At 39.5% G+C, this 24,954-nt stretch overlaps 1 protein-coding gene across 1 annotated transcript; it reads right to left on the bottom strand.

Annotated features, from left to right (window-relative positions):
- Positions 1 to 1,168: 1,168 nt before the first annotated feature.
- On the bottom strand, positions 1,169 to 8,655 carry SOCS5 (suppressor of cytokine signaling 5; the record flags this gene model as incomplete). The annotated part of the gene is made up of 2 exons (XM_081854790.1): positions 1,169 to 5,833; positions 6,056 to 8,655. The coding sequence occupies one exon, from the start codon at positions 8,653 to 8,655 to the stop codon at positions 7,057 to 7,059; it is 1,599 nt and encodes a 532-aa protein (XP_081710916.1). The 3' UTR covers positions 1,169 to 5,833; positions 6,056 to 7,056.
- Positions 8,656 to 24,954: the final 16,299 nt, after the last annotated feature.

Raw genomic sequence — 24,954 nt, 5'->3', positions numbered from 1 at the left:
ATCCGAGGAAAAGTTTTGCTAATGGTTTATTGTTCCAGAAGGAACACATTCATCCTGGCCCCTAATTTACTGGAGACTAAATAGTAATGCCCAATTTGCCCTGATTAACAAGGTGAGGTGTGATCTGCTTCAAGACCACAGAAGAAAACATTAACTACTTGTAGGGAAAAAAGTGTACATAGCAGACCAAAACCAACTTTGAAGCACTGCATGTACAGAAGAGGCCTCGACTTTAGATTCCTTCTCACAAGATGGACAGCCTTCTGAGCACTGCCTTAATCGTTTTCTTGTTATTCAAAATTTACAGTGTAGCACCAGAAATAAAGTCAATCAAAATGCAACTGGGCTTGTATACAGCTAAGCCAGTGTTTCTCAAACTTTCTGGACATGCCCCCCCCCTTCTAAATCCTGACCTTTGAGTGCACACACACATCCCACAGCAAAGCAAATGCTATCTTTGCATACAGCTGCAACTGCTGAGCTCTTTTCCTTTCACCTACCAATGTCTGATTTCATGCGTCAGTCAGGTTTCTCTCTCCAGAAAAATCTGTCAGGTACCCACACAACTGATGTTCGGGTGCTTGTTAAAACTCTTTTGATTCACCAGGGCTTTTGGCACCATTTGAGATGTTTGGTGACATTATTTATTAATTTTATTGGCTGTTTGGACTTTTTAGCTTTATATTCACTGTTTTATGTTTCTTAAAGGTAAAGGGACCCCTGACTGTTAAGTCCAGTCGCAGATGACTCTGGGGTTGCGATGCTCATCTCACTTTACTGGCCGAGGGAACCAGTGTTTGTCCACAGACAGCTTCCAGGTCATGTGGCCAGCATGACTAAGCCGCTTCTGGCGAACCAGAGCAGCGCACGGAAACACCGTTTACCTTCCTGCCGGAGCAGTACCTATTTATCTACTTGCACTTTGACATGCTTTCGAACTGCTAGCTTGGCAGGAGCAGGGACCGAGCAACGGGAGCTCACCCCGTCGTGGGGATTCAAACCGCCAACCTTCTGATCAGCAAGTCCTGGGCTCTGTGGTTTAGACCACAGCGCCACCCGCGTCCATTTTGTTTATTATGACAGCTGTTTTTAAGTGTGACTGAAAGCTACCTGGGGGGTGCGGAGAGTTGGAGATAGCAGAGAGGTGGTGCATGAGTATTTTCAATAAAATAAAATAAAAAGGATTTTTGGTCAGGGCACTGGTCCATTATTAGAGAACTAAACAAGGCATCTCAAGACTCACAAATAAAAGTTAGCTAGCCAGGAAAGGAGGCAGAGCAGTTGCTATGGTCATAAGCATTCCTATGTTTCCAATCTCTCTGTAGCTTCCAGAGTTTGCATGACAGTTTTGGCAGCAGCTGAGATGCTAAAACCTGTTGCCTGGAAGAAGGCCTCTGTCTGTTGCTCTGCATTCTGCAAGAACCTCCCCCCGCCATGAATTCTGCCCTCCCACCACCAGGGGCCCCTCTCCCCACAGTTTGTGAGCCACTGGGCTAAGCACAAGAAGGGTACTGCAGCAAGTAAAATAGCAACAAATTCCTACACAAATTAAGTGCAATTATTTCCACTGAATGTGAATGACACTTTTAACATGTTTCTTGTAGTACAAAAACCAAGTCCCTGATTTGAATCGTTTTGAAGGAATTCACACTAAACACACATTCACCAACAGGGGAAAAAACCCAACCATTGTAGAATTTAACATAAATTGACGGAGCGTGAAAAAGCAGGGAAAGTACACTTGGGCACAATTTCATGCTGGTTACTTTTTTTCCATTTTAATGTAAGCAGCTAGTTTTAGAGCAGTTCATAAACCAAAAGTTTGCATATTCAGTAATACAGACCCACACACAAACCCAACAGTTATAACATGCTTACATTTAACATTAGTGAAAAGTACTTACATGTTCAGAGCAAAAAGAAATTCCACATTGGAAATCTGACATTTGAAAGCACATTTGATACAATTAATGCAAAGTTGGATAATCCTAAATGCCCGGAAACCTCAGATTTGATGCTGGCTCCTATACATTTATGTGTTCTCCTCAGCCCTAGCCCAATGAGATTTTTCCAAACTAACCCTTTTAAAGTGCTCTCTGCGAGTCTAAATAAACTCCTTTCAATAGCTTTCTGGTGTATATAGATCTTCTGGTGTTGAAGTAGACAGACTTTGGACAATTCTGTATATTGAAACTACACTGTATTAAAAATATTATGAGTAACTGCTGCTAAATTATATACATTTTCATGATCTCTGGCATTGCATATTATACCCAAATAGCTTATGCTGAAGATACTTTGGTTCAATTGTTTTAGTTTGGATTATAAGCAGCAACATGTTCCTTCAACCTCTTTGGTAAAAAGAATCTGGCCAGGTTCAGACACTTACAAGCAGCAATCCTTGTGAGCTACACACGTTTCGCCATCCCAATATCTAAAATACAGGGGGCACTCGACATGCGAATCTTATCTATGCAGCGGCCTGATGCACGCTTTCTTTCCTCTCTGTTCTTCTCTGAAAGAAAAATTACACAAAATAGGATACCAGGCAAATGTTTCTATATGGATTACTTGTCTCGCAGGTGGACAATACTGAAAAATTAACTCAATTTACAGTGCAATCCTATATATGATCCCTCAAAAGTAAAACTCACCAAGTTTTGTTGGACTCCCAGGAAGGACGTTAGAGAATTGTAGCCTAGCCATCTACCATAAAAGATGTCTGGAACAGCATTTCAAAACCTTTTTTTAACCACTGATTCTGTAGCATCTATTCAATCCATTCCTTGCAAACTCATTAGTGCAAAAATAAAAATGCAATTGTTTTGCCAGGCGCTGAGGAAGGGTATAAATAATGCCCTTTACCACCGCCACACATAGCAAACAGCTAACCAATTATATCCAGAAACATCACCTGATCTTAGGTCCACTTCAAAAATGATAAGCTATTATGTCAAACTTCAAATATAATGCACAATAACTTATGACTCTTTTATATAATAAAAGAAAGCAAAAATAAAAAATGAATTGCATTTCATTCCAAGGTGCCAAAAAGCCTTTGAATGAATGCATCTTGTGAAGAATCTATATTTAGCTTAAGAAATGTACGGACAAACACAAGTGTAACAGGCAAAACCTGTGCTTGTGTACAAGAGATGATGTACACATAGTGTTTATACTTCTTACCTAGAAGGGTTTTCCATATATAATTGCCTTTTTGAAGTGGCCAGATACTGCAGGCTGCAGACCCACTATTCTATGGTTTTGCAATGAAAACCAAAGGCCACTTCAAGCATTACATTGTTGTTTTTAAGATACACACCTTCAATAGAAGCACACATCGAAAAATCAAATGCGTGGGTGTAAAAAGCACACCCCATTCAGATCCACACTAGAGAGCTGGGATTTGCTCCAGTTGTCAAGCGTATCCCACGGAAAACCCACAGTTGCCTCCATGCAATGTGTGAAATGGCCCCAAATGCTTGGAAACATCTGTATTTGGGTGTTCTAGAGAATTTCATTTATGCTTAAATTTGGTGACATGTCAAGTAATCATTCAATTGTACATTTGTGCAAGCTAAACTAAACGTAAGATAAAGCTTTTTTTTTAAAAAAAGGTTAACTGCTACAAGAGAAGCTCTGCAAATATAAAAGAGCAAATATACAAGTATAACACTGAAAATACTGTACTTTATTAGCACAAAAAAGCTGTAACAAGGCACAGCAAGCAGAGGAAAAACACACATTGATAAACTGGTTAGTGTTGGCATACAAGTATAACTCTTCTTGTATACGCAGCTTTGAAGTTTTCCTACCTCACAGTCACTGTCAACTGGTTAAGAACCTAGGGAGCACTAGTCATTGGTACAAGATACACAAGCAAAAAACAAGGGACTCTGTACTCCAACATATATTTTAGTGCAAACACAACTAGGACAAAACAGGTTATGTTCTGTCCACAAAGGGGGGGGGGGGGAGAGAGAACCAGAAGCAAAAGAGCAAGTTTCAAAAGTTTTTTGCTCAAGGAGAACACAATCTACAACTTACCAAAAGAAGGTGCTACACCATTCACAAATACAACAGTACCTATATGAAGCCTGAAACTTTACGTATGATGCGTTGAGTAGGGTGGAGGGAAAGAAGCAGAACAGAACATTATCTTTTCTGGATCAGCTTTTAAGTCATAACTAAGCTAGATGGCCATTAGTTTTTAGCAGACAGTTAAAAATACTGTTTTGAACCCTTCAAAAATCAGTTAATGCAAAGCTCCAATTACTACTTGTCAGGTTTCTTATAGCTGAGTCAAGTTCATCATCACGACTTACCAGCAGCGGTTGACTTAAACTGCAATCCTACACACGCTTATCTAGGAGTTTAGTCCCAATGAATTTAATGAATCTTACTTCTGTGAAGGCTTGCAGCGTTAGACAGAAGTTACTGAAACACTGTGTATACTAAACTTTACTTTTTTAAAACTAGGGCTGCAATGCTTAAGACAACTGACTACAAGCCATCTGATTAAGGTGACCCCGATTAACTGTATAGCAGATTTTTAGAAAATGTGCAAGTTTTAAGCACTTCCACAAACTGTGCAACATCTCAGAAGAGGAACTCATCCTTCTGAGTCATATTGTAGGATTTTTGGGGGAGGGGTGTTGCCAACTGGGTGCCTGAGACGGCCTTCACTGGTGCCTCCAGGCTGCCTTTACCCACAAGTCTTTCTTTCTTTCACAGGACTCTAGCCATCCTAGAAAAGAAGTTATGAAGCAGAAAGTGCAGGTGCTCTTCTAAGCAGCCGACGTGAAATGAACCAGCCCGGCTGCTCCCACCTGGCAGTGTTTTTAGTCAATGAGTGTAGTCAGAGCAGTGCCTGATAAATGAGTTGTTTGGGCAGCAGGCAAAGGGTCCCAAAGAGGTGCCGTTTCCTGCTTCCTGCACTTTTCCTGTTACTGTCTTGTTTCCTAGTCCTTGGAAGGTTTGCAGCTACATTTACTTTGCTGCCTGCCAGCCACCTAGAGCAGTTGACAGGCTGCTACTTGAGAGGCTTTTAAAAATACGTTTGGAGTAGGGGAAGCAGCCCAGGAATGAATAGTTTTGCTGCCTGCTGGCCACGTGAAACAGTCTGCAGATAGTTGCTTAAGAAACTTTTTGAAAATGTGGGGTGGGGGGAGCAAGATGGCAAGCCTCCCATTGTTGCCATACTTGTTTGCTGCCTGCCGGCATGTGGACCACACAGCTGCTTGAGAGAAGCCTCTGTTGAACTCGGGGAGGGGGTAAGGATATGGCAACCCTTTTTCTCTCTGCTACATGCCCTACAGCAAGGATTGTCCCAAAGTTGTTTGAAGGGGGGAGCCCAGTACAGAGACATCATAATGATGATAAGAATTTTCCTGGTTGTTTCCAAGATGCTACATTCTTGAGGGGTGGGGTAATGCAGAGGCATCGTTATTATCAACATCACCATCTTATTCCTGATTGGGGATGGAGTCATTTCAGAGGCATCAGTGTTATCACTCCTCCCCCCCCCCCCGCCTGGCCCACAGGGATTGCTCCCAGGTTGTCCGGAGAGAAGAGGGCTTAGTGCAAAGGCAGAAAAATCATTATCATTGTTTCCTCATACACCCCTAGTTTTGAGATGCTTGTAGATGAGTCAGCCTTAAAATCATACTACTCTGCAACAGTATTGTTCAGCTACTTCTCTGGTGAGTCCTTTCTGTATTTTCTGTGTTTTTCTATTATTTTCTTCTCCATAAAGATAGGGAAAAATACTTATGAGTCAGCTTTATGTCTTTTTATCTCTGATTACATATATATATATATATATATATATTTGCTTTCGTAGATTTTCACGGGTACAGGAATGCAGGTTTTGGTGTCCTCGGGTGTCTTCCCGTGTAAAAGTTGGGGTGTCTAGGCGACGTTTCGACGAGAGACCTCGTCGAAACGTCGCCTAGACACCCCAACTTTTACACGGGAAGACACCCGAGGACACCAAAACCTGCATATATATATATATATATATATATATATATATATATATATATATATTTAAAACCTGAACTGATTTTCCCATATTTGAATTATTTTATGTTCCCGTTTCTTTTCTTTTTCTTCTCTTTTGAAGGTGGCAGCCATTATGTGTTAGGCTACACCCCCCGGTGGCAGCCATTTTCTAACTGGTACCTTTGGTATCTTCTCAAAATTCAGAATGTGCCCCCAGATCCAAAAAGGTTGGTGACCACTGCTATAAGAGATGCCTCTTTCAAGGTATCACAGCAGGCACATGTAAGCATCATTATAAAATAAATAAAGTATGTGTTTCCTTTTCCTGCATATGATTACTATTTTAGTGATATGCAAATTTATGCAAACTTAGTTGGCTGATTAATCTATTAGCACTCAAACAATCATACACTAAAGTATACTTAATTAGGATACAGCCCTTTTAAAAACCAGAGTTTGGTGCCGAGTAGATGCATATAAGTGCTCATTAATGTACGTGATCAATTCTTAGAAGTGCTAGGTGACAGCAGTTTCCCTAGTTGCTCATGATTTTTCATTTTAGAATAGCTTTAATGTGAAAATTGTCATGGGGGGAAAACTGAACTTTAAAATGTACTAAGAAAGCAACTACACTGGAACACAACTGCTGGTGTTCAAATGTTCAAAAATGGAAAAAAGTCAGCAACTCACTTTGTTCTGACTCTTGAAATTGAATGGAACTTAGAAAATACTCAATGGCTGCTTTGCGTAATAACTATAGGAATTGCGGAAAGAAAATAGTGTATTTCAGAACCATACAATTATAATCTGCAAGCCCGCATTTAAAAATGTGTGAATTTGTGTTCAACATATTGTTTCAAGAGATATTCACAACTAAGCTTGATTAATAGCAGGCAGCATCTGAACACACTCAGAAACACATTAAGCTTAAAGTACATATTGCAAAAGAAGATGAAGCAGCAGCTGAACACTGATGTGCTAACCACAGTTATACTGTATTTGCACAAAAACGCACATATTTCTAGTGAGCTTACTGGGGATTCTGAACTCTGTTCACTTTGCCTTTATTGGTTCCCGCTCCAACCATCGCACTCGGACCTTTTGCTTATAGTGATATTCCTTCAGAAAGTCCTGCAACATTGATGGCAAAGGGAGACAATCAATCCCATCATACGAAGTGTACCTACAGATTACTGCCCGGCAGATATATTGCAAGCTGAAAGGGAAAGTTCTGTTTAGGGAGACTGTCAGCAAAGGTTCAAAAAACATGCAAGAACTAGGATCTTTGTAGTGTTCTAGAAGCCCTGTAACAGTGGAGGAGTGAAACACACAGGGGTCATGAGCATCAAAACTAAAGTTGTGGTTCCATTGTTCAATGCGTGCATGCAGAGACCGGTTGTAACGGCGGAAGCTCACAGAGAAGAGGTAGTCTTCTTGAGCAGAATCCCTGAGCAAAAAAGTGCCTTCGGGTTTTCCTTCCAGAAGTGCTTCTGCTTCGTAGCGGTCCATCACTCCCCAGTAACAAGGATTGCCAGTAATTTGCAGTAAGTCTGGGACAAGGCAGTGTATATAATCAATCTGAGTATGTACTTTCCAAGCTCCTTGTCTGCTGGTGTGGCTATGGCTCTCTCCAGATACCTGGCGCTGCTTTTGCCTACGCGACTGCAAGCAGAGAGTAGTTGTGTCTTCCTCCAGGTCGCAACTTCCCTGTGGCGTTGAACTACCGTCTCCAGTCAGCTCAGACATGCCAGGGGCCAACTTTGGTCCCAGTTTATATAGCGGGTTAACTTGTGCAGTAGCTTCAAAAGTATGTATCTGAGCATTGGGAGGAGGGTCAACCCCTTCTTCAATACTGAGCCTTCGTCTTTCTCTGAGCCTGTCCTCTTCATCTTCTGTAGAAGCCACAGAAGGATCAAATGCATCAAAGAGAGTTGAGTGGGGGCTCACTGGGGCTGTGTGCTGCTTAATTAGATGCCATTTTTGAGCCAGATCTGACCCAGGAGGGAAAGGACATTTCTCTAGCATTAGTTCAGAGAGATGGATCTTCCTTTTGTTAGAAAAGAGAGGTTTGGATGGTCTGCAGTACGTTCTCATAGGAAAACACAAGCCAACGGTATCCTGAAGTCTTTGTCGCAGAGAGCGACTCCCAATGGTCCTGCTTGAGACACTGTCCGTGTCATGAACAGAGCTCACGCCGTATCTTCTCTCTCTCCTTTGCAAGCGAGAACGGCCAAATCTTTTATCACTATCCAAAGAGGTCTGGGTTTTTGTAGAGCAGGAATGTTTCTTTTTCCCACCCCATGGTGCATGCCTTGAGTAGGAATCTCTTCGGGCAAGTCGAGCTCCTGTGCCAACACCCAAGTCACTCTCCCTCTCAATGCTTATTTCCACAATTTGCGGGATCTCTGCGGCACAGTTTTGATTTTTCCTTGCAGAGCTTTTTGAAGGGTTTAGACTCAGTTGTAAAGAAACATCCCTTAAAGGGCTGCTGGGTCGTTGCGCAGCTGGATCAGGAACAAACACACTTTTATCTCTAACAGAAGAACAATTAGAGTTTACATCTACATTTTCACTTCTGTTTCCACCTTCAGAGTTGAAGAGATTCTGGCATCTGTACTTGAAGCTGTTCCACATGTTCCCAACTTTACCCATGGATTAGGTTACCTAAATTTCAAACACAGGAAGACAATATTTTAGTCAAGTCACCTGATGAATAGAGACTCAAAATGAGCTTCTGAAAACTTATTAAGACAACTCATTAACAAAATGAGAAGCTAAGGGGGAAAGTTTATATTTTTATCGTTCCCCCTTATATACCCCAATGGAGCCCTCATGGTAGCTTACAATAAAACAAATTGTTTAAATACTCTACACCCAAAATATTTAGGATTTTCTATTTATAATGAACATTTCAGTTTTTATGATATTCTATGCAATGGAGTGCAGAGGTTTCAGTTATAATTTTAGAAATAAGATAGGCTTTGGACAGGTGTATGTATAAGGTTGAAACTGAGAAAGAAACATTAGTGTCACCCTTTCCTTATTAAAATATTCATTTCATAGGCCTTCTTTTCTGCAAATAGATAGAAATACTACAAAATGTAGGATAACATGCATGCTCATATAACCTCCATGGTGATGTTATTCAGCTACTGTTCCCAATTAAACTGAGCATTCATATTCATTTAGATTTCCCATCTTTAGTATGCAACAACGACAGCAAGGATTCTCATCGCAAAAAACTGGAAAACTCAAGATCTACCCACACTGGAAGAGTGGCAGATGCAGCTGATGGACTATATGCAACTGGCCGAGATGACCGGCAGAATCCGTGATCTGGGAGAAGAGAAGTTGGAGGAAGACTGGGAGAAATTCAAGATGTATTTACAAAAACATTGTAATTTGGTTGAATGTTAAGAAGGATGCTAGATTATAAAAAACTGGTCACCACTAAACTAGATTTAAATTTGATGATAAGTGAGACTAAAGAAAATATAAAACTTTTTGGAAGAAGCGCTAGATTATATGTGTGAGTGGACATGAGATTGTAAACAAGTTGATAATTTGTTTGGAAAATTTTTTTTTAACGATGTAAATGGGAGCGGGAGACGTGAGGGAGCCCAAAGAAGTGATGAAATTGTTGTGAAAGAAGTAAGATTGTTTATTATGTTTTATATTTAAAAACCTTAATAAATATTTATAAAAAAAAAAAAAAAAAGATTTCCCATCTTTAGTAAAGGATAAAGTTATAGAACAAGAGATTTTGGATCATCTGTGACTAGTACTTTTTAAAATTCAGCTTACTAGCTTTTTAGGTGTTCACTAGCAGAAAGTTTCATACTAATGTACCACAAAAAAATATGTTTTAAAAAATGATAGTCTTTCTGCAACACTGGACTTTTGAGTAGAAAATATCAAAGCTAGGAGAATGCAATGGCAGAGCTAAAAACAACAGGATCCATAATATTCTTGAAAGTATTAGCAAACTCTGCGAAAAGATTCCTGTCAATCTGCAAGTACATTGAAGCAACAATTCTGAACGATGACCCACAAAGCAGTTGGTGATCTGAGTTGGCTGTTCATTTGAGCTGGCTGCCTGCTTCTCCCCCAGCTGCTGCTCAACATCAAAATACTACTAAATATACATCCCTTTTCTAAGATTAGTTTTCCAGGTAAGCAATTTTTGTAGTTGCCATTAAAATGATATAACATTGTAATACAGCAGATTTTGTTCTCAACCCACTACACCATCAGGTTGTCCCACGCTTAACACTGTTATTTGACAGATGCTCATCTAGTATCTGTTTATAGTCACTTTATGCATTAGAGCAGTAGTGGGGAGCCTTCAGCCTAATTAGGCCCAGCAGGCATCCTAATTTGGGCCACAATCCTATTTTCCCTAAGTCACATCCATCAACCCCACATGACATAATATATGTAAAGATAAAGACACGGGTGGTGTAAAGGAACCACGGGGAGCCTGAAAATGTGCTCCCAATTGCTCCTTGGCAAGCAAGTTTTGTATTTGGTACTTTTAAGATTTGCCACCAAATGCAAACCCCTTTTGGGTGGCATTGGTTCCACTCGGAAGCCCCCAATTAGAGCCATGTTGAAAGGGGGACTTGAAGTCAGTACTAATCGCAGGCTGATCACTAGTGACTTCATGTCCCACTGTGATTGGCTATACTTCAGGGTTCCTGATTTTGAGTGCAGCCATGCCTTGCCAAAAATGGAGCTTGAAGGACAGTGCTGATCAGCTGTAACTTCCAAGCACCGCTTCTATTGGCTGGGACCTTCCTTTGCAAAGCTGCTTGAATGCAAGCTGCACTGCAAAGGTAAAATTGATCACCTGGTGCCTTGCCAGTCCTGGGATTCCTGCTCCCTGTCTTGCTGGACTTCTCCCACCTAGCCTGACAGGGTGGGGCCCTGACTGATTCCAGTCACAAAAGCTGAGGCTGCTGAACAGACTCTTGGTTTGGGGTATTGCTTGGGGGCTTGTGTCACTATTATGAGTATTAATTCTTTGTATCTTTATCTTCAGATCTTTTATGATTTATGTGAAAATTGCCTGGTTGTATACTTTTTGATGTGTTTTATTTATAAATGACTTTTGTTGTGTTTGTGATTATGTAAATCTTTTCATGTTGTAAGCAGCCTTGGGCGTTGTTATAACTATGGAAAGGCAGGATACACAAAATGATGGTGGTGATGTCAGGGAATTCACAGGTAGGCAGCCCTGCCAACATGTCAAAGTTGCTTACAGAAGGTGGAGGAGCACAGGGTGTCAGCCAGATATCTGCCTCTGTGTATCATGCATGCCATTTTTGTGTGGTTGAGGCCCACAGAGCACAAATTAACTGGGGAGCCACAACGGATGGGGAGATGGCACAAACTTGCTCTGCTTTGACAGGGTTTTCTATCTACCCCAATACTTGCTCTTAAAATGAAAACTAGAGCTGAATGTTTCTAGTTTCTGCAACTGTAAATTGTGATCAACCTTCCATTAAGGTATTGGCTGAGCAGGCAGCTTCCCCCTAGCAACAGGGCCATTTCAAAGACAAACTCTTTATTGAGTCAGTCTAATCAATACCATTGTGTGATTCACCATTCATCCTCCCTCCCCAGCACTTAGTCAGTTTTTCCTTGTTAATTGTGAGTAGTGCATACATTGTGATTTATTAGATGCCTGTTCCCTAAAAGGTCTCCAAGCAACTTAAATTTAAAACAATAATTATAAATACATTAAACTATTTAAAAAAGTATATAATAGATTAAGATTATCATACAAACATCTAGAATACACACACAGACAGACAAAAATGGTTCCCCACTACAACCCAACCACATTAGGCTTTGACAGCACACTAAGAGTAGTTATTTGATGACTGAGATAATGATGGCTGTAAAGTGAACATAGATTTCCCAAGTTCAGAGAATTCAGCCCAATAGGAAAACACAGGAAGAAAATGGATATTATGGGTTCAGCTTAGAAACAATGAATTTGAAATAAATGTGAAACTGTAAAGGCGTAATATACTTTGACAGACCACGGCTTGAAAAGAGATATTGGTGCCCAATATGCTATGTCAACTGGCAGGGGTCCACAATTCACAGGGGCCACTAGCCACCAACCACAAACGTAAGCCCTAGTCTTCCACCTAACCTTGGAGCTAGGGGTTATTCACATAACTGTACTGTGCATTGGAAGTACAGCACAGTCATTATGGAGCCAAACTGTCTTACTCCAAAGTTAAAAAGAAAGGTCCTGCAGGACCCTGGAATTTCTCTTCTGTTTCTAAGGAGCTCTAAGAGTCTATGAAGCAAAGCACAGAAACAAGCCACTACCCATAACTAAGCTTTCTTTCCACTATGAATGAATTTACCCCATAATCTCTGCCAAACTTGTTGTTAAAGCATTATACTTATTAAGGTGAAAGGTGAAAGGTAAAGGACCCCTGGACGGTTAAGTCCAGTCTAAGGCGACTATGGGGATGCGGCATTCATCTCATTTTCAGGCTGAGGGAGCCAACGTTTGCCCACAAACAGCTTTCCAGATCATGTGGCCAGCATGTCTAAACAGCTTCTGGTGTAATGGGACACGGTGACAAGTGCCAGAGCTCACAGAAACACCATTTACCTTCCCGCCGCAATGGTACCTATTTATCTACTTGCACTGGCGTGCTTTTGAACTGCTAGATTGGCAAAAGGTGGGACAGAGCAGTGGAAGCTCACCCCATTGTGCGGATCTGAACTGCTGACCTTCCGATCAGCAAGCCCAAAAGGCTCAGTGGTTTAGACCAGTGTTCCCCAACCTTGGGCCTCCAGCTGTTTTGGACTACAATTCCCATAATCCTTGACCACTGGTCTTGCTAGCGAGGGATGATGGGAGTTGTAGTCCAAAAACACCTGGAGGCCCAAGGTTGGGGAACACTGGTTTAGACCACAGTGCCACCCGCGTTCCTATTATAGTTATTTGCAGGACCTGAAATAGTGAAACGTGGGAGGATTAAAATCTTCACAGCCACAATGTGGCCCAACCAAGAAAGGTTTAGACCCTCCCAGGATTTCAGTTCCTTGCCTAACAAGGGCTCAAAATTTGCTTTACTTAAAGTGTACAAGTTTTCTGTTATGAATATTCCCAGTTATTTCAGCTTTTGAGCTCCCACAGTGCTTCATATGAAAACTTGAGACTGTGTGAGGCCCCCAATATACATAATTTCATATCTGGTTTCATTATGTGTAGGCCTGCCACTGTCAAAATTATTCAATTCTTAGATAATTTCAGGTAATGCCAATTCTGGTTTTGATAACATGAGAGCTATGTCACTGGCAAAAAAAGGATAATAGTATGCATTTTACTTTTATTTTTTCTACACTTTCTACATTCACATTGTTTCTAATTACTGTTACCAATGGTTCAATAGACAAGGCAAATGAAAGTGGGGACAAAGGGCACCCTTGTTTTACTCCTCTTTTTATAGGGGTTTCTGAGTTGAGAAAAATTACACTGACAGCAGCATAAGAACTTCAAAAAATGTATACTTCAAAAATTGAATTAATAAATCACTCTCCCATGTTAAGTCTATGTATCAGTGCTTTTAAAAATGTCGAACTCGGCCTTTCCAAAGGCCTTGTAAACAGCTAATGAGGTTACCGCAAGCGTGTTACCTTTCTTTTTACTATAATGAATGACATTCAATAGGTGTCACATTGGAACCACTATCTGCCAGCAAGGCATAAAGCTCATCTGGTCTGGGGAGATATAACCTGTAATAAACGTATTTAACCAGTTTGTTAAAATGCCTGTACAGTGGTACCTCAGGTTACATACGCTTCAGGTTACAGACTCTGCTAACCCAGAAATAGTGCTTCAGGTTAAGAACTTTGCTTCAGGATGAGAACAGAAATCGTGCTCTGGCGGTGTGGCGACAGCAGGAGGCCTCATTAGCTAAAGTGGTGCTTCAGGTTAAGAACAGTTTCAGGTTAAGAATGGACCTCCGGAACGAATTAAGTACTTAACCTGAGGTACCACTGTATATAGCTTAGCATCCTGGTTTAACAGGCTAATTGGACAATATGATTCCACTAGGTCAAGGTTTTTCTTCAACTTTCAGTAGTACTGTTATTTTATATTGATGCCTGGAAGTTTCCCTGAAAGAACTTCATTCAACAACTGGCTAGATGGGGATAGAATTCATTGTAAAAATGTTTAAAGAATGCTCCTGTAAAACCGTCACCACCCAGTACTTTTGTATCCTTTTAGTTTTTTTAAATAGTCATTTGCACTTCCTCCAATTCAATTGATTTATTCAAAGACTGCATTTCTAACTGTAGTAAACAAAGTTTATTTTAATATTCATTGATAGCAAACAAAGACATTGACAGTGAACTGTATAATTCCAAATAAGATGTCTTAAATAATTCACATTAGTCTTTTTCTTTGTATTGAAAAATGCCAAAATATTTGCGCAGCACTCTTCTATGGGCAACCTTTTTTAAAAAATCTGATTGGCTTGCATTTTAGAGTTTTTGTTTCCAAAGTCACAGTATTTTTGGTTTAGATATAAAATGTTAACCTCTACCCTAAAGGACTCTAGAGCAGACACTTTGGCTTTCAATATTATGAAACACCCCCTGCCCCCACTGTATATGGGGGAAATAAGGCTGAGAATGTGCCTATGGCCACCTAGTAAGTTCATGGCAAAAGCAAAATTCAAGTATGAGTCTTGATTCAAGCTCAGTTTCTTTGCCACTACACTAGTAGTTCAGTAGTAAACCAATTCACTCATTATATTTCATAATTTCAAGCACTGTTAGAAACTCAGATATATAAGCTAATCGCCAAATGGCACCTTAAACCCATATTATGTTTGCCACAATGGTATATCTAGGCACCCTTTTTTGCAGTGGCATTTATTATTTATTTATTTATTTATTTATTTATTTATTTATTTATTTATTTACTTACTGTACTGCTTTAAGTGGTTTACAAAACATTTGAACATCAAATAAAACAATCCATAATAAAACAAATGCAAACTGCAAGGAAAATATTTCAGATCCTTGTCTAAGTGGCATTTTGCTTTCCTCATCTTTATTTAGCTACTTAATTTATACAGCTGCCCCATAGCAGAAGAACCCTAGAAGCCAGTGTGATTTAGTGGTTGGAATAATAACATTTAATATAACAAAAATAAAAGTAACATAATGTCTAGTATCGCTTATGTGAATGCAATCAATAAATATCTGAACTGGGAAAATAAAACACAACTTTCATTCCTCTCACAAAAGCATTTGTCCTGACCTCACAGCTGTGACTTTCACTAACATAACTGTGCATGTGGGACCTTCAATTAATGTTGCAGTGCGGAAGGTACCTTTGCAGGATTTTAATCAGTCATGTCATTTTCCAGAATACTCCATTGAATCCCCACCCACACAGATTTTCCATTTTCCCTTCCTCCCCAGACACTCAGTATTGTGTTGCAAATGAACATACTCAAGTCTTCACTGGATTCTCCTCCATGTCTTTCCCCCCTATAGTTTACCGTATTTTTCGCCCTATAGGACGCACTTTTTCCCCTCCAAAAATGAAGGGGAAATGTGTGTGCGTCCTATGGGGCGAATGCAGGCTTTCGCTGAAGCCTGGAGAGTGAGGGGGGTCGGTGCACACTGACCCCTCTCGCTCTCCAGGCTTCAGGAAGCTATCCGATAGCCGTGGGAGACCCAGCTCTCCCAGGGCTAGCGGAGAGCTTGCCTGCACCCAGAAGCTTGGGGCGCGCTGAGCTCCGCACGCCCCAAGCTTCGGGATTAGTGCAGCGCTCTGCTAGCCGTGGGAGAGCCGCACGGCTCTCCGACGGCTAGCGGAGACCTTGCCGGCAGTCAGAAGCTTGGGGCGCACTGAGCTCCGCACGCCCCAAGCTTCGGGATTAGCGCAGAGCACCCCCCATTTACCCCCCAAAAAACTAGGTGCGTCCTATGGGGCGAAAAATACGGTATTTTTTACTTCTGAAAAAACACAGGTCCCTCCCAAATCTGCTGATAACTTCCTTGTATGTGGATGCTGCTACACAAGGATTCACACTCAAAAGAATGAATTCGCTATTATATATCTTCTTCTTTGGTGATCACTCATAGTCGAGTAAGATTGTCTTCCATGAACACAAGACCGTGAACAATTCCATGAACAGTGAGTCCATAAGTGACTGTGGAGGCCAATTCTGAATCCACACATCCTTCCACAGTGAGGGCATTGGTTCCGGGGCGGGAGTTGATCATGGTGAGGGTTTGCCAAACGTACCTTCCTCTTAGCACATTTCTCCCTTTTGTCCTGAGTTTGAGCGTCTTCAAAATCCATGACACCTTTGGTAAAGGCTGTTCTCCAATTGGAGCACTCGCTGTCCAGTGTTTCCCAATTGTCTGTGTTTAGATTACATATATACACACACACACACACACACAGGGCCCCACATTTATTTATAAAAAAAGTTTATATACCGTTGTATCATAATAATATATCACAGTAGTTTGCAACAATATAAAAACACAAAGCCAAATAATAAAATCATTAAAAATTAAAAACAAGTGAAAAGCAAAAAGAAATTGAAAACAAACATAAATGGGCCATTGTGTATGGGAGGAGGTGTACTCTTAACTGCCTGCACGGGCATAACAGAATATAAAAGTTTTCAGCAGACTTTTAAAAGTTGGCACAGAATGTGCTTGCTGAATTTGAAGGAGGCACAGGGGCAGAGAGTGGGAAAAGTTATTTTCTTTTGCCACTCTCCTGCAAGTACACCCTCATATGCACACATTTATATAAGCACACACTCACACCCACACAAGGTAAGGGAAGAACTGCTCATCACCTCCCTCCAATAAGTGCCCTATAGCTGTCTCCTACACGGAGACAGGGATCATGGCGAGCACATATAAACCCTACAACATGCTATCCTTACCTGATAAAATTGGCTATAGCAGTGTAAATAAGGATATGCATCTTATCAGCCTGATGCATAGGCATCAATTGTCCCCAGCAATGACAGTTCTGGGAACAGATGCAACCTGGCTTCTGCTGTCCCACAAAGTATTGACACTGCATGTTCATCAGAAAAGAAATTTAGACCAAATATTGGCTTTAAAAAAAAAAAAAAGAGGCAAGAATTTGGCCACTGAAAGTTTAGCACTTTGTTTACTGTCAGTCAACAGGTGGCCATTTTTCTAAAATGATCAATGTTCTAGATGTGTGATAACTGAGATTACACCATTGCAGAGACATAACAACTATTATATGAAGAATAAGCAGGGAAGGAAAGGGCAACCAGCACAGGATGAGGTGAGGAACTCTCTCAGACAATAATATTCTTACTTCAATTTAGCATAACTTTTTTTTTGAAAACAGTATTTTCCACACACAGTCTACTGTGATCAGAGCTGTAAGCACCAATATGACAATGTTCTAATTCTTTGCCAGATACCATCTTTCAACGAAGTTCCTCACCTGTGATGTAATTTCAGAAAATAATAAAATGATTATTTCTAGGACCTTTTCCAAAAAGTGATGTTTTTATTTATATAAGGAAAGTTTTCCTTGAATTCCACTACTAAATAAAAGTGATTATCAGCCTGTATCTACTGGATGAGCTGCAATGATGTCACAGAAGTGAGAAATAGCTACAGCTCTTGTTTCGATCTATAAGAATGAGAACTCAATAAATGCTATGTGCATTCAAAGCAATGTTTCAGAATTCTATGCAAGGGCTTGAATTCTATCAACCAAGATAGAAACCTGACAACTGTGAATAGTTTTTTAGTGCCTATGTGACCTCTTCCCAAAAGCTATCAGGACAAATGAATCTATCTATCTATCTATCTATCTATCTATCTATCTATCTATCTATCTATAAGATTTAAAGCCAGACTGTTAGTCCAAGAATTCAAAAAGCAGCTGAAAGAAACACAACTATATTCAGTCTGCCCCCTCCCCCACTTGAAGGTTTTCTGCTTCCATGGAAGTGCATACACCTCAAGTTATATTCTGCTCTGGACGAGAAAGCTGTGCATGAGTCACTGAAATAATGTTTTTTGTACTGCTATATTTAAGTTTCCTAGCTTGTAATCTGCTATGGTTAAAATAAAAAACAGGTGGGCAGAGCCAAGAAGGTCATTCAGCCTACAAGCAAAGCATAGCAGAACTCTTGATGACCTCTTTATTGAGAGCAATAATTTGAGAGCAAGTATGTTCTAGTTCACTCACCTACTACTTGACAATAAAGTGCAATCAGGCTGCAATCCTATGCATGCTTAACTGGGAGCAAGCCCCACTGAGAGTAGCTGAACTGCTGAGAAACAAGTATAGGATTGCACCGCAAGAATCCGAGTTCTTTGTTAAAAAAAAAAAAAAAAAGCCTCCCAAATACCTATAGTGCGTCCGCTAGCTTCATAACATACAATTCACCAACTACTGTAGTTTAAAAACAAACAAATAAAATGGTCACATCCACATCAGTAGAAAATGGGAACGCTTATAATCAAGGCAAAACAACAGCATGAAATTTGCTCCAATTGCCTTAGGCAGCAGACTCACATTGTCTCCTAGTGCCTGGCAGGGGAGAAATCAAGGAGCTATCAATTAACTACTGAAAAGGTCAACTACTTAAAACACAGTGGCTTCATGACAGAGTATAGCTGGAAAGATACCATCTAAGATAACTTTCCAACCAATCTGAAAAATGGCCCTGAGACTACAAGTGATGAGCAGCCCCACATCCATCTTCATGACTTATTTATTTTATAAGCAAAAAGCAGCAAGAGGAGGTTGGAATTAGGAGCAGAGTACGGATGGGGAGGAGCTGTGAAGTTCTTTTTTACTTGCTGTTTTAAGAAATTACTACCCTTCTGGCTTCTGCCTCACTTTCAAGGAGGAGTGAATACAGACACCCCTAATATTTTTGCTCACAGGGAGAACAGGGGCTATGGAGCTAATTCTGAGAAGAAAAACACTTGCAATGGAAAGTATTAAACAGTCTTATCACCTTCAACTTTCAACATTCTGCTTCTCTCTCTCTCTCTAAAAAGGGTTCCTCTATCCAATAGGTAAAGGTAAAGGAACCCTGGACGGTTAAGTCCAGTCAAAGGCTCACTTTGTAGACCAAGGGAGCCGGCGTTTGTCCACAGACAGCTCTCCGGGTCCATGGCGAGTACCAGAGAGCACGGAAACGCTCTTTACCTTCCCGCTGCAGTGGTACCTATTTATCTACTTGCACTGGCATGCTTTCGAACTGCTGGGTTGGCAGAAGCTGGGACAGAGCATCGGGAGCTCACCATTGTCACACAAATTCGAATGGCTGACCTTCGTGACCGACTCTGGGGTTGCGGCACTCATCTTGCTTTATTGGCCAAGGGAGCTGGCGTATATGTGGCCAGCATGACTATGCTGCTTCTGGCGAACCAGAGCAAAGCACGGAAACACCGTTTACCATCCCCGCCGAAGCGGTACCTATTTATCTACTTGCACTTTTGACGTGCTTTCCTTTGGCAGGAGCAGGGACCAAGCAATGGGAGCGCACCCCGTCGCGGGGATTCGAACTGCCGACCTTCTGATCGGCAAGCCCTAGGCTCTGTGGTTTAACCCACAGCACCACCCGTGTCCCAATGTTTCTATTTACTGATGTTTTAATATATGTTTTACATATTGTATATTGTATGCTGTAAGTCATATAAATAACCACCAGTAAACAGAAAATTTCTACCCAATCAGAAAGGTTTTGTAAAGTTGATTTTCTCTTTCATGATGCTAGATATGCAAAAAATGAGTATGGGTATTCAAAGACAGGCTTGCTAGTAAAACTTGGTGATCCAGCAGCTTTTGTGATCATATGGAAGACTTGTGAAAAATTAGCCTACAATTTTTAGACTAGCAGCTTTTGTGGATTGAAACAAACTGTAGACTTGTGGAAAAAAATATTAGCCCACTATTTTTACTAGCCTGCCTGCCCACGGTTTACCTGTATTAGTCATTTGTGGGCTGAAAGCAAAAATATTATGTTTTTATAAAGCTTAATTCTTACTTATCACAGCATGATGGCCAGACTACTGCCTATTTAGAAGCCTAATTTATAGTTTAAGCCTTGCACCCCCATCCTACACAAGTTTACAGAGAAATCTGACAGGATCCCACTCCCAGGCTGGTGCTTATAAGTATTTTTCAAACACATAAATGTGAAAAGCTTTCAAACAGCTACTTCCAAATCAGTCAACCACTTTCATTTTTAAAAAACCCACTACCCTATCATGAAAAAAATCATAGTTTTCGAGGAGGGGATCCTCATCAAAAACTGTATTATTTTACTTTGACAGGAGATAAATTTTCTTCTTAAGAATATATTCTGGCACTGTAGTGAATCAACAGCATCTACATGGAGACAAGATTGCTGGAAGAACTCACCTGCTGGGAGAATACCCGTATACAGTAGTTTACTTGATTAAACCAGCTAAGATTACATTAGAACTTGCTACTGATTCTCTCATACTCAGTGTATAGAAAGAGATGCTGGACTTCTTAATATAATCAAACTAGAGTTATTTACCTAAAGTTTCTTTTTTAAAGCTCAGACATACATATTTTTGTTACTGATTTATTGTTTATATGGTTCCCTATAACAAAACTTTCTGGGCAGCTTGTAACAAAAATAATCACATGAAAATAAAAATCTATGCCCAGAATGCAGATAATAAAGCTTTGCTAAGGAGCATTATGGAAATTTAAAACCAAGCAAACCAGAGCAATTTGCCTTGAGAAGTTATAGACGCCCTTTCTCTGGAGGTTTCTAAGAGCATATTGGGTTTTAATCTGTTAAAGTATGGCTTAAACCTCCATTCTTATTGCAAAGAGTTGAACAGATGACCTGGAAAGATGGAGTTTTATATGGTTTCATTCAAATACTGAAGCTGATGTTCAATTAAGTAGAGTAGTTTTCTTATGTAGCTAGAAATGGTCTAGTTTACTTGAACACTGGGACCAGTAATAGTACACACTATTGTTAGTTAATTTCAATATATTTGAAAGTGCTGAGCAACTTAAATGAAAACCTTATATTAAAGCTGGATGTTTAAGTTTCATTTTTCCATTCCCTCAGTTCCCCTTCTATGTTCTCATCCCCTCAGTCCCTTTACTTCTTTTTCCCCACCCCTTTTCTTTCTTTTCAGCTTTTCACATTTGCTGCTTGAGCAGATTTCTCGGTCATGCCGGAGCCAAAAATTTCTAAATTGCCCAAAGGTTATAGAGTGGCACAGCCTCTTTTTGGCATCGGCACATAATATATATATTAAAAACTGCAGTGGGCTTGGCACACCAGAATTCCAGGTTGACCCAAAATACAGCATTTGTCACCCTGAGTTTTAATCAGAGTAAACCTAATGGACCTAACTTAGTAATGTTCATTAATTTCAATGGTCTATTCTGAGCAAAACTTAAGTTGAATACTACCCTCCAGACTACTGCTGCAGTCACTGCATTACTAAAATTAATATGTATTCAATTCAAAATAAATCACTTTTTAAAGAACTTACATTTTCTATAAGTGGCATAATTTAATAGTTAATAACCATTACTACCAAAACGAAGCCTGTACATAAAATATTAATTGGTGTTACTTGGCTGCTATGGATGACATAACAGTTACCAACAAAGAAAGAGAGACTCGGGTAAATAAACTGAAGAACTATCCCATAGATGTCAACAATACTGGACCAGCTCTTCCATTTTTATTGGAAGGGTCATTCCATGCCAAATCACCTGATTTTAATAGTCAACTGTGCTCTCACGACTCAGATTTTCTCCATTGTTTAAAAAAATGTAGATACCTATGAGATAAACTCAAAATAATATTTTAAGATTTTTTTGGTCCAAAATTGGGCGCAGGATTTTTTTTAAAAAAATTTCAATTTTCGTGCGATTTAGGCTAATGGAATTTCTGTGTCAGTGTAGAAAAAACCTCCTGTTTCACTTATTTTTCAACCAATTTGGCTTATTTTGGTATTAAAATAAAGCTAATTGTGGTCTCTTTCAAAATAAGGTATAAAAATGATCTTAAGTGCCACAGAAAAGGGTCACCAACCATTCAAAGTGAATTTTTGTCATTTTATTCCCGGTAGGTTCAATAAGCCATAGCACGCAAACCACAACTAACATATGTTTCATACCTTTGTTGTAGAATGGGCTAACCATGTACTTGTTATGTTTTAAAAATAAGGAGGGTGTTTTTTGCAGTTATAATTTTTTACAATTTTTATTTATTTTTGTACAGGTTTAATGTCTCTCTGAGCCTGAAATAACTCACACATTCATGAGAATAGTTAAAATTGTACCCTCTTATGTTACAATGTCATCTAATATATTTTAAAAAGTAAGTTTTATTGATTATTTAATAAAAACAAAATACGTCTCAGAGCCCTTATTCATTTTATTGTGTAAAACACTCCTGCAATGATATGATCAAAGCTATTTTGTTTCCCATACATGTAATATGGTCAATGATGCTGGATGGATATATATTGGATTTTATAATTTAATATTCAACCAAATAACACAATGTAACATTTGTCATATAAACAAAAAAGAAATAAAAACCATGACTTCCCTCAACTTCCCCTTCTGGTTCTTTAAATATTTATTACTTCTGCTTAATTTTTGTCTTATTTTTACGACCTTATACCTCTCAATATACTTAAATTCTTATCATTTTTATACCAAATTTTCTTTCATAATTATATCTTGCACTGAATTACATTCCATATTATTATTTCTTGACCTTTAAACTTATTTTCTAACTTTTAAGTGTTTAATCAAACCCTGCTAGTGAGTCCATTTCTTTACAATATTTCTATAGATACATCATAAACGGTTCCCAGTCTTTTTTAAAGTCTTCATTATCAATGTCTCTGAGTCTTCCCATGAGTTTCGCCATTTCTGCATATTCTATATATATAAATCTTTATTGCCGTCCAAAGACCCGTAGAACAATTTCAGAACAAAATACAATTGAGAAAGCCAACCACACAAGAGAGAGAAACCGAGGCGGTCATTTTGTTTTGTCTCAAACATGATGATCTTTGATTCTTATAACTTCCGAAAGAAACTTTGCCACGGCCAGTGTAATATCATTAGACCTATCATCCAAAAGATATTTAATATGGACAAAAAAAATCTTAAAATATTATTTTGAGCTTATCTTATAGGTATCTACACATTTAAAAATTTGAGGAAAATCTGAGTTGTGAGAGCACATGGCACCAGGTGATTTGGTGTGGAATAACCTGGAAGAAAGAACTGTAACAACTAGTCCTAATGAATCCATCTACTTGGGTTGTCCAACAGTCACTGGAAAAGCTGCCTGCTTCATTTAGTTAAATGTATTACCAAGGCAGTCTAAATGTTTATTAGTTTCAAGCATCTTTTTTTAAATAAGGAAAATACAATTTAAATATGCAGGTTTGCCATGTTGCACCTATTTAGGCATATCAATTTCAATGCCACTAACCAAGCATGACTGGGTGTTCCTGCCTTTATGCAGAATTTTCGATAATCCAAACTTCTGGTTACACAGTAGCGTAAGTCAAACCAAAAAGTATAAAACACTATTTGAATTGCCAACAGAGGCCAACTAAACAAGTAGGACAAGTAATAGTGAAAGTTTGTTTTAAAAAGGTAGGAAGAGAGAAAGTTGCAGGGCCATTTCCAAAGACAAAAAAGGAAATGGAGGAAAGAATCCAGAATAGAAATGAAAAAAGACAACAAGCAGTGGTTTGAACCTTTGCTTCATGGCAAGTGACAAAAATATGAGCATATATGGTGTCATGTTATCTGGCCCTGTAAAACAGGCATTTTAGGTAAATTAACACAAAATCCACATACCTGTTTTAGAGGGAAATGCTTTACTCAATGGAATTTGCTTCAAAGTGTACACTGGATTTGTGACTGTAAACTATCAGCACTTTACTTTTTAGAAGGCCTTACAGCTTGATCCAAATGCAAAGTCAGAATGAGCATGAACAGAAATACTGGCCTTAGGACTTCAAAATTAACATCTTGGTTTGGAAATTTATGCTGCAGCTCAAGAGGATAATGTGTGGTATATGTCCTGCTCAATGAGTACAAATGTTTTAGAACCTAATATGAAATTGTTTTCTAAACATCTGTCTTTAATAGGACTTTAACAGAATAGTTCTAGTCATATCTACTCAGAAGTAAGTCCTACTGAAATCCACAGGACTAACTCCCAGATAAATGGGGTTAGCATTGCAGCCTAACTTTCTAGGAAGAAGCATGGTTAGAAGCCACAAACTCACACAGAATTTAAAGTAACAATGCAGAGTAAATAGTTTAGAGAAGCCTTTCTCAACACAGTGCCATTCAGATATTCTGAACTACAGTTTCCATCATCTCTGGCCATTGGCCACACTGGCTGGAATTGAGCCTGGAACATTTGGAAGACACCGCATTGGAGAAGGGTGATTTAGAGAATCAGCATTGATTCTGCTTCTTTTAAAATACACAGTCTACTTCTGACAAACTAAGGATCATGAAATATGACAATTCAGCAGTGAAGGACTTAGGAATGAGCAAAGTAGAAATGTAGCAAGTACACCCAAGTCAGCTGTCGGTGCAACTTCTGAAAGCCAAACGTCTGCTAATGACAAACTGCTGACCAATATTACCAGGTAAATGTAAATCCCACACTGGCTTTAAGCACTATTATCAAAGTCTATAACTACTCTCAGGATCACATTTTGTGCCCAATCAGTGGCTAGTGTGTTGGCTTTGGGTTCAAATCCCTTCTCAGCCATGAAGAGACATGAACTTAGCTTGCCACATACTGATAAAATGTTGTTACAAGGCTGACTAGGCTTAAAATATTATGTGGGCTATAGAAAGGATTTAATAGCCAAGTT

This window comes from Podarcis erhardii (assembly GCF_964252035.2).
Source record: "Podarcis erhardii genome assembly, chromosome: 3".
Lineage (NCBI taxonomy): Eukaryota > Metazoa > Chordata > Lepidosauria > Squamata > Lacertidae > Podarcis > Podarcis erhardii.
Note: the sequence above shows the minus strand (reverse complement) of the source record. Positions and strands in the feature narration are given on the sequence as shown.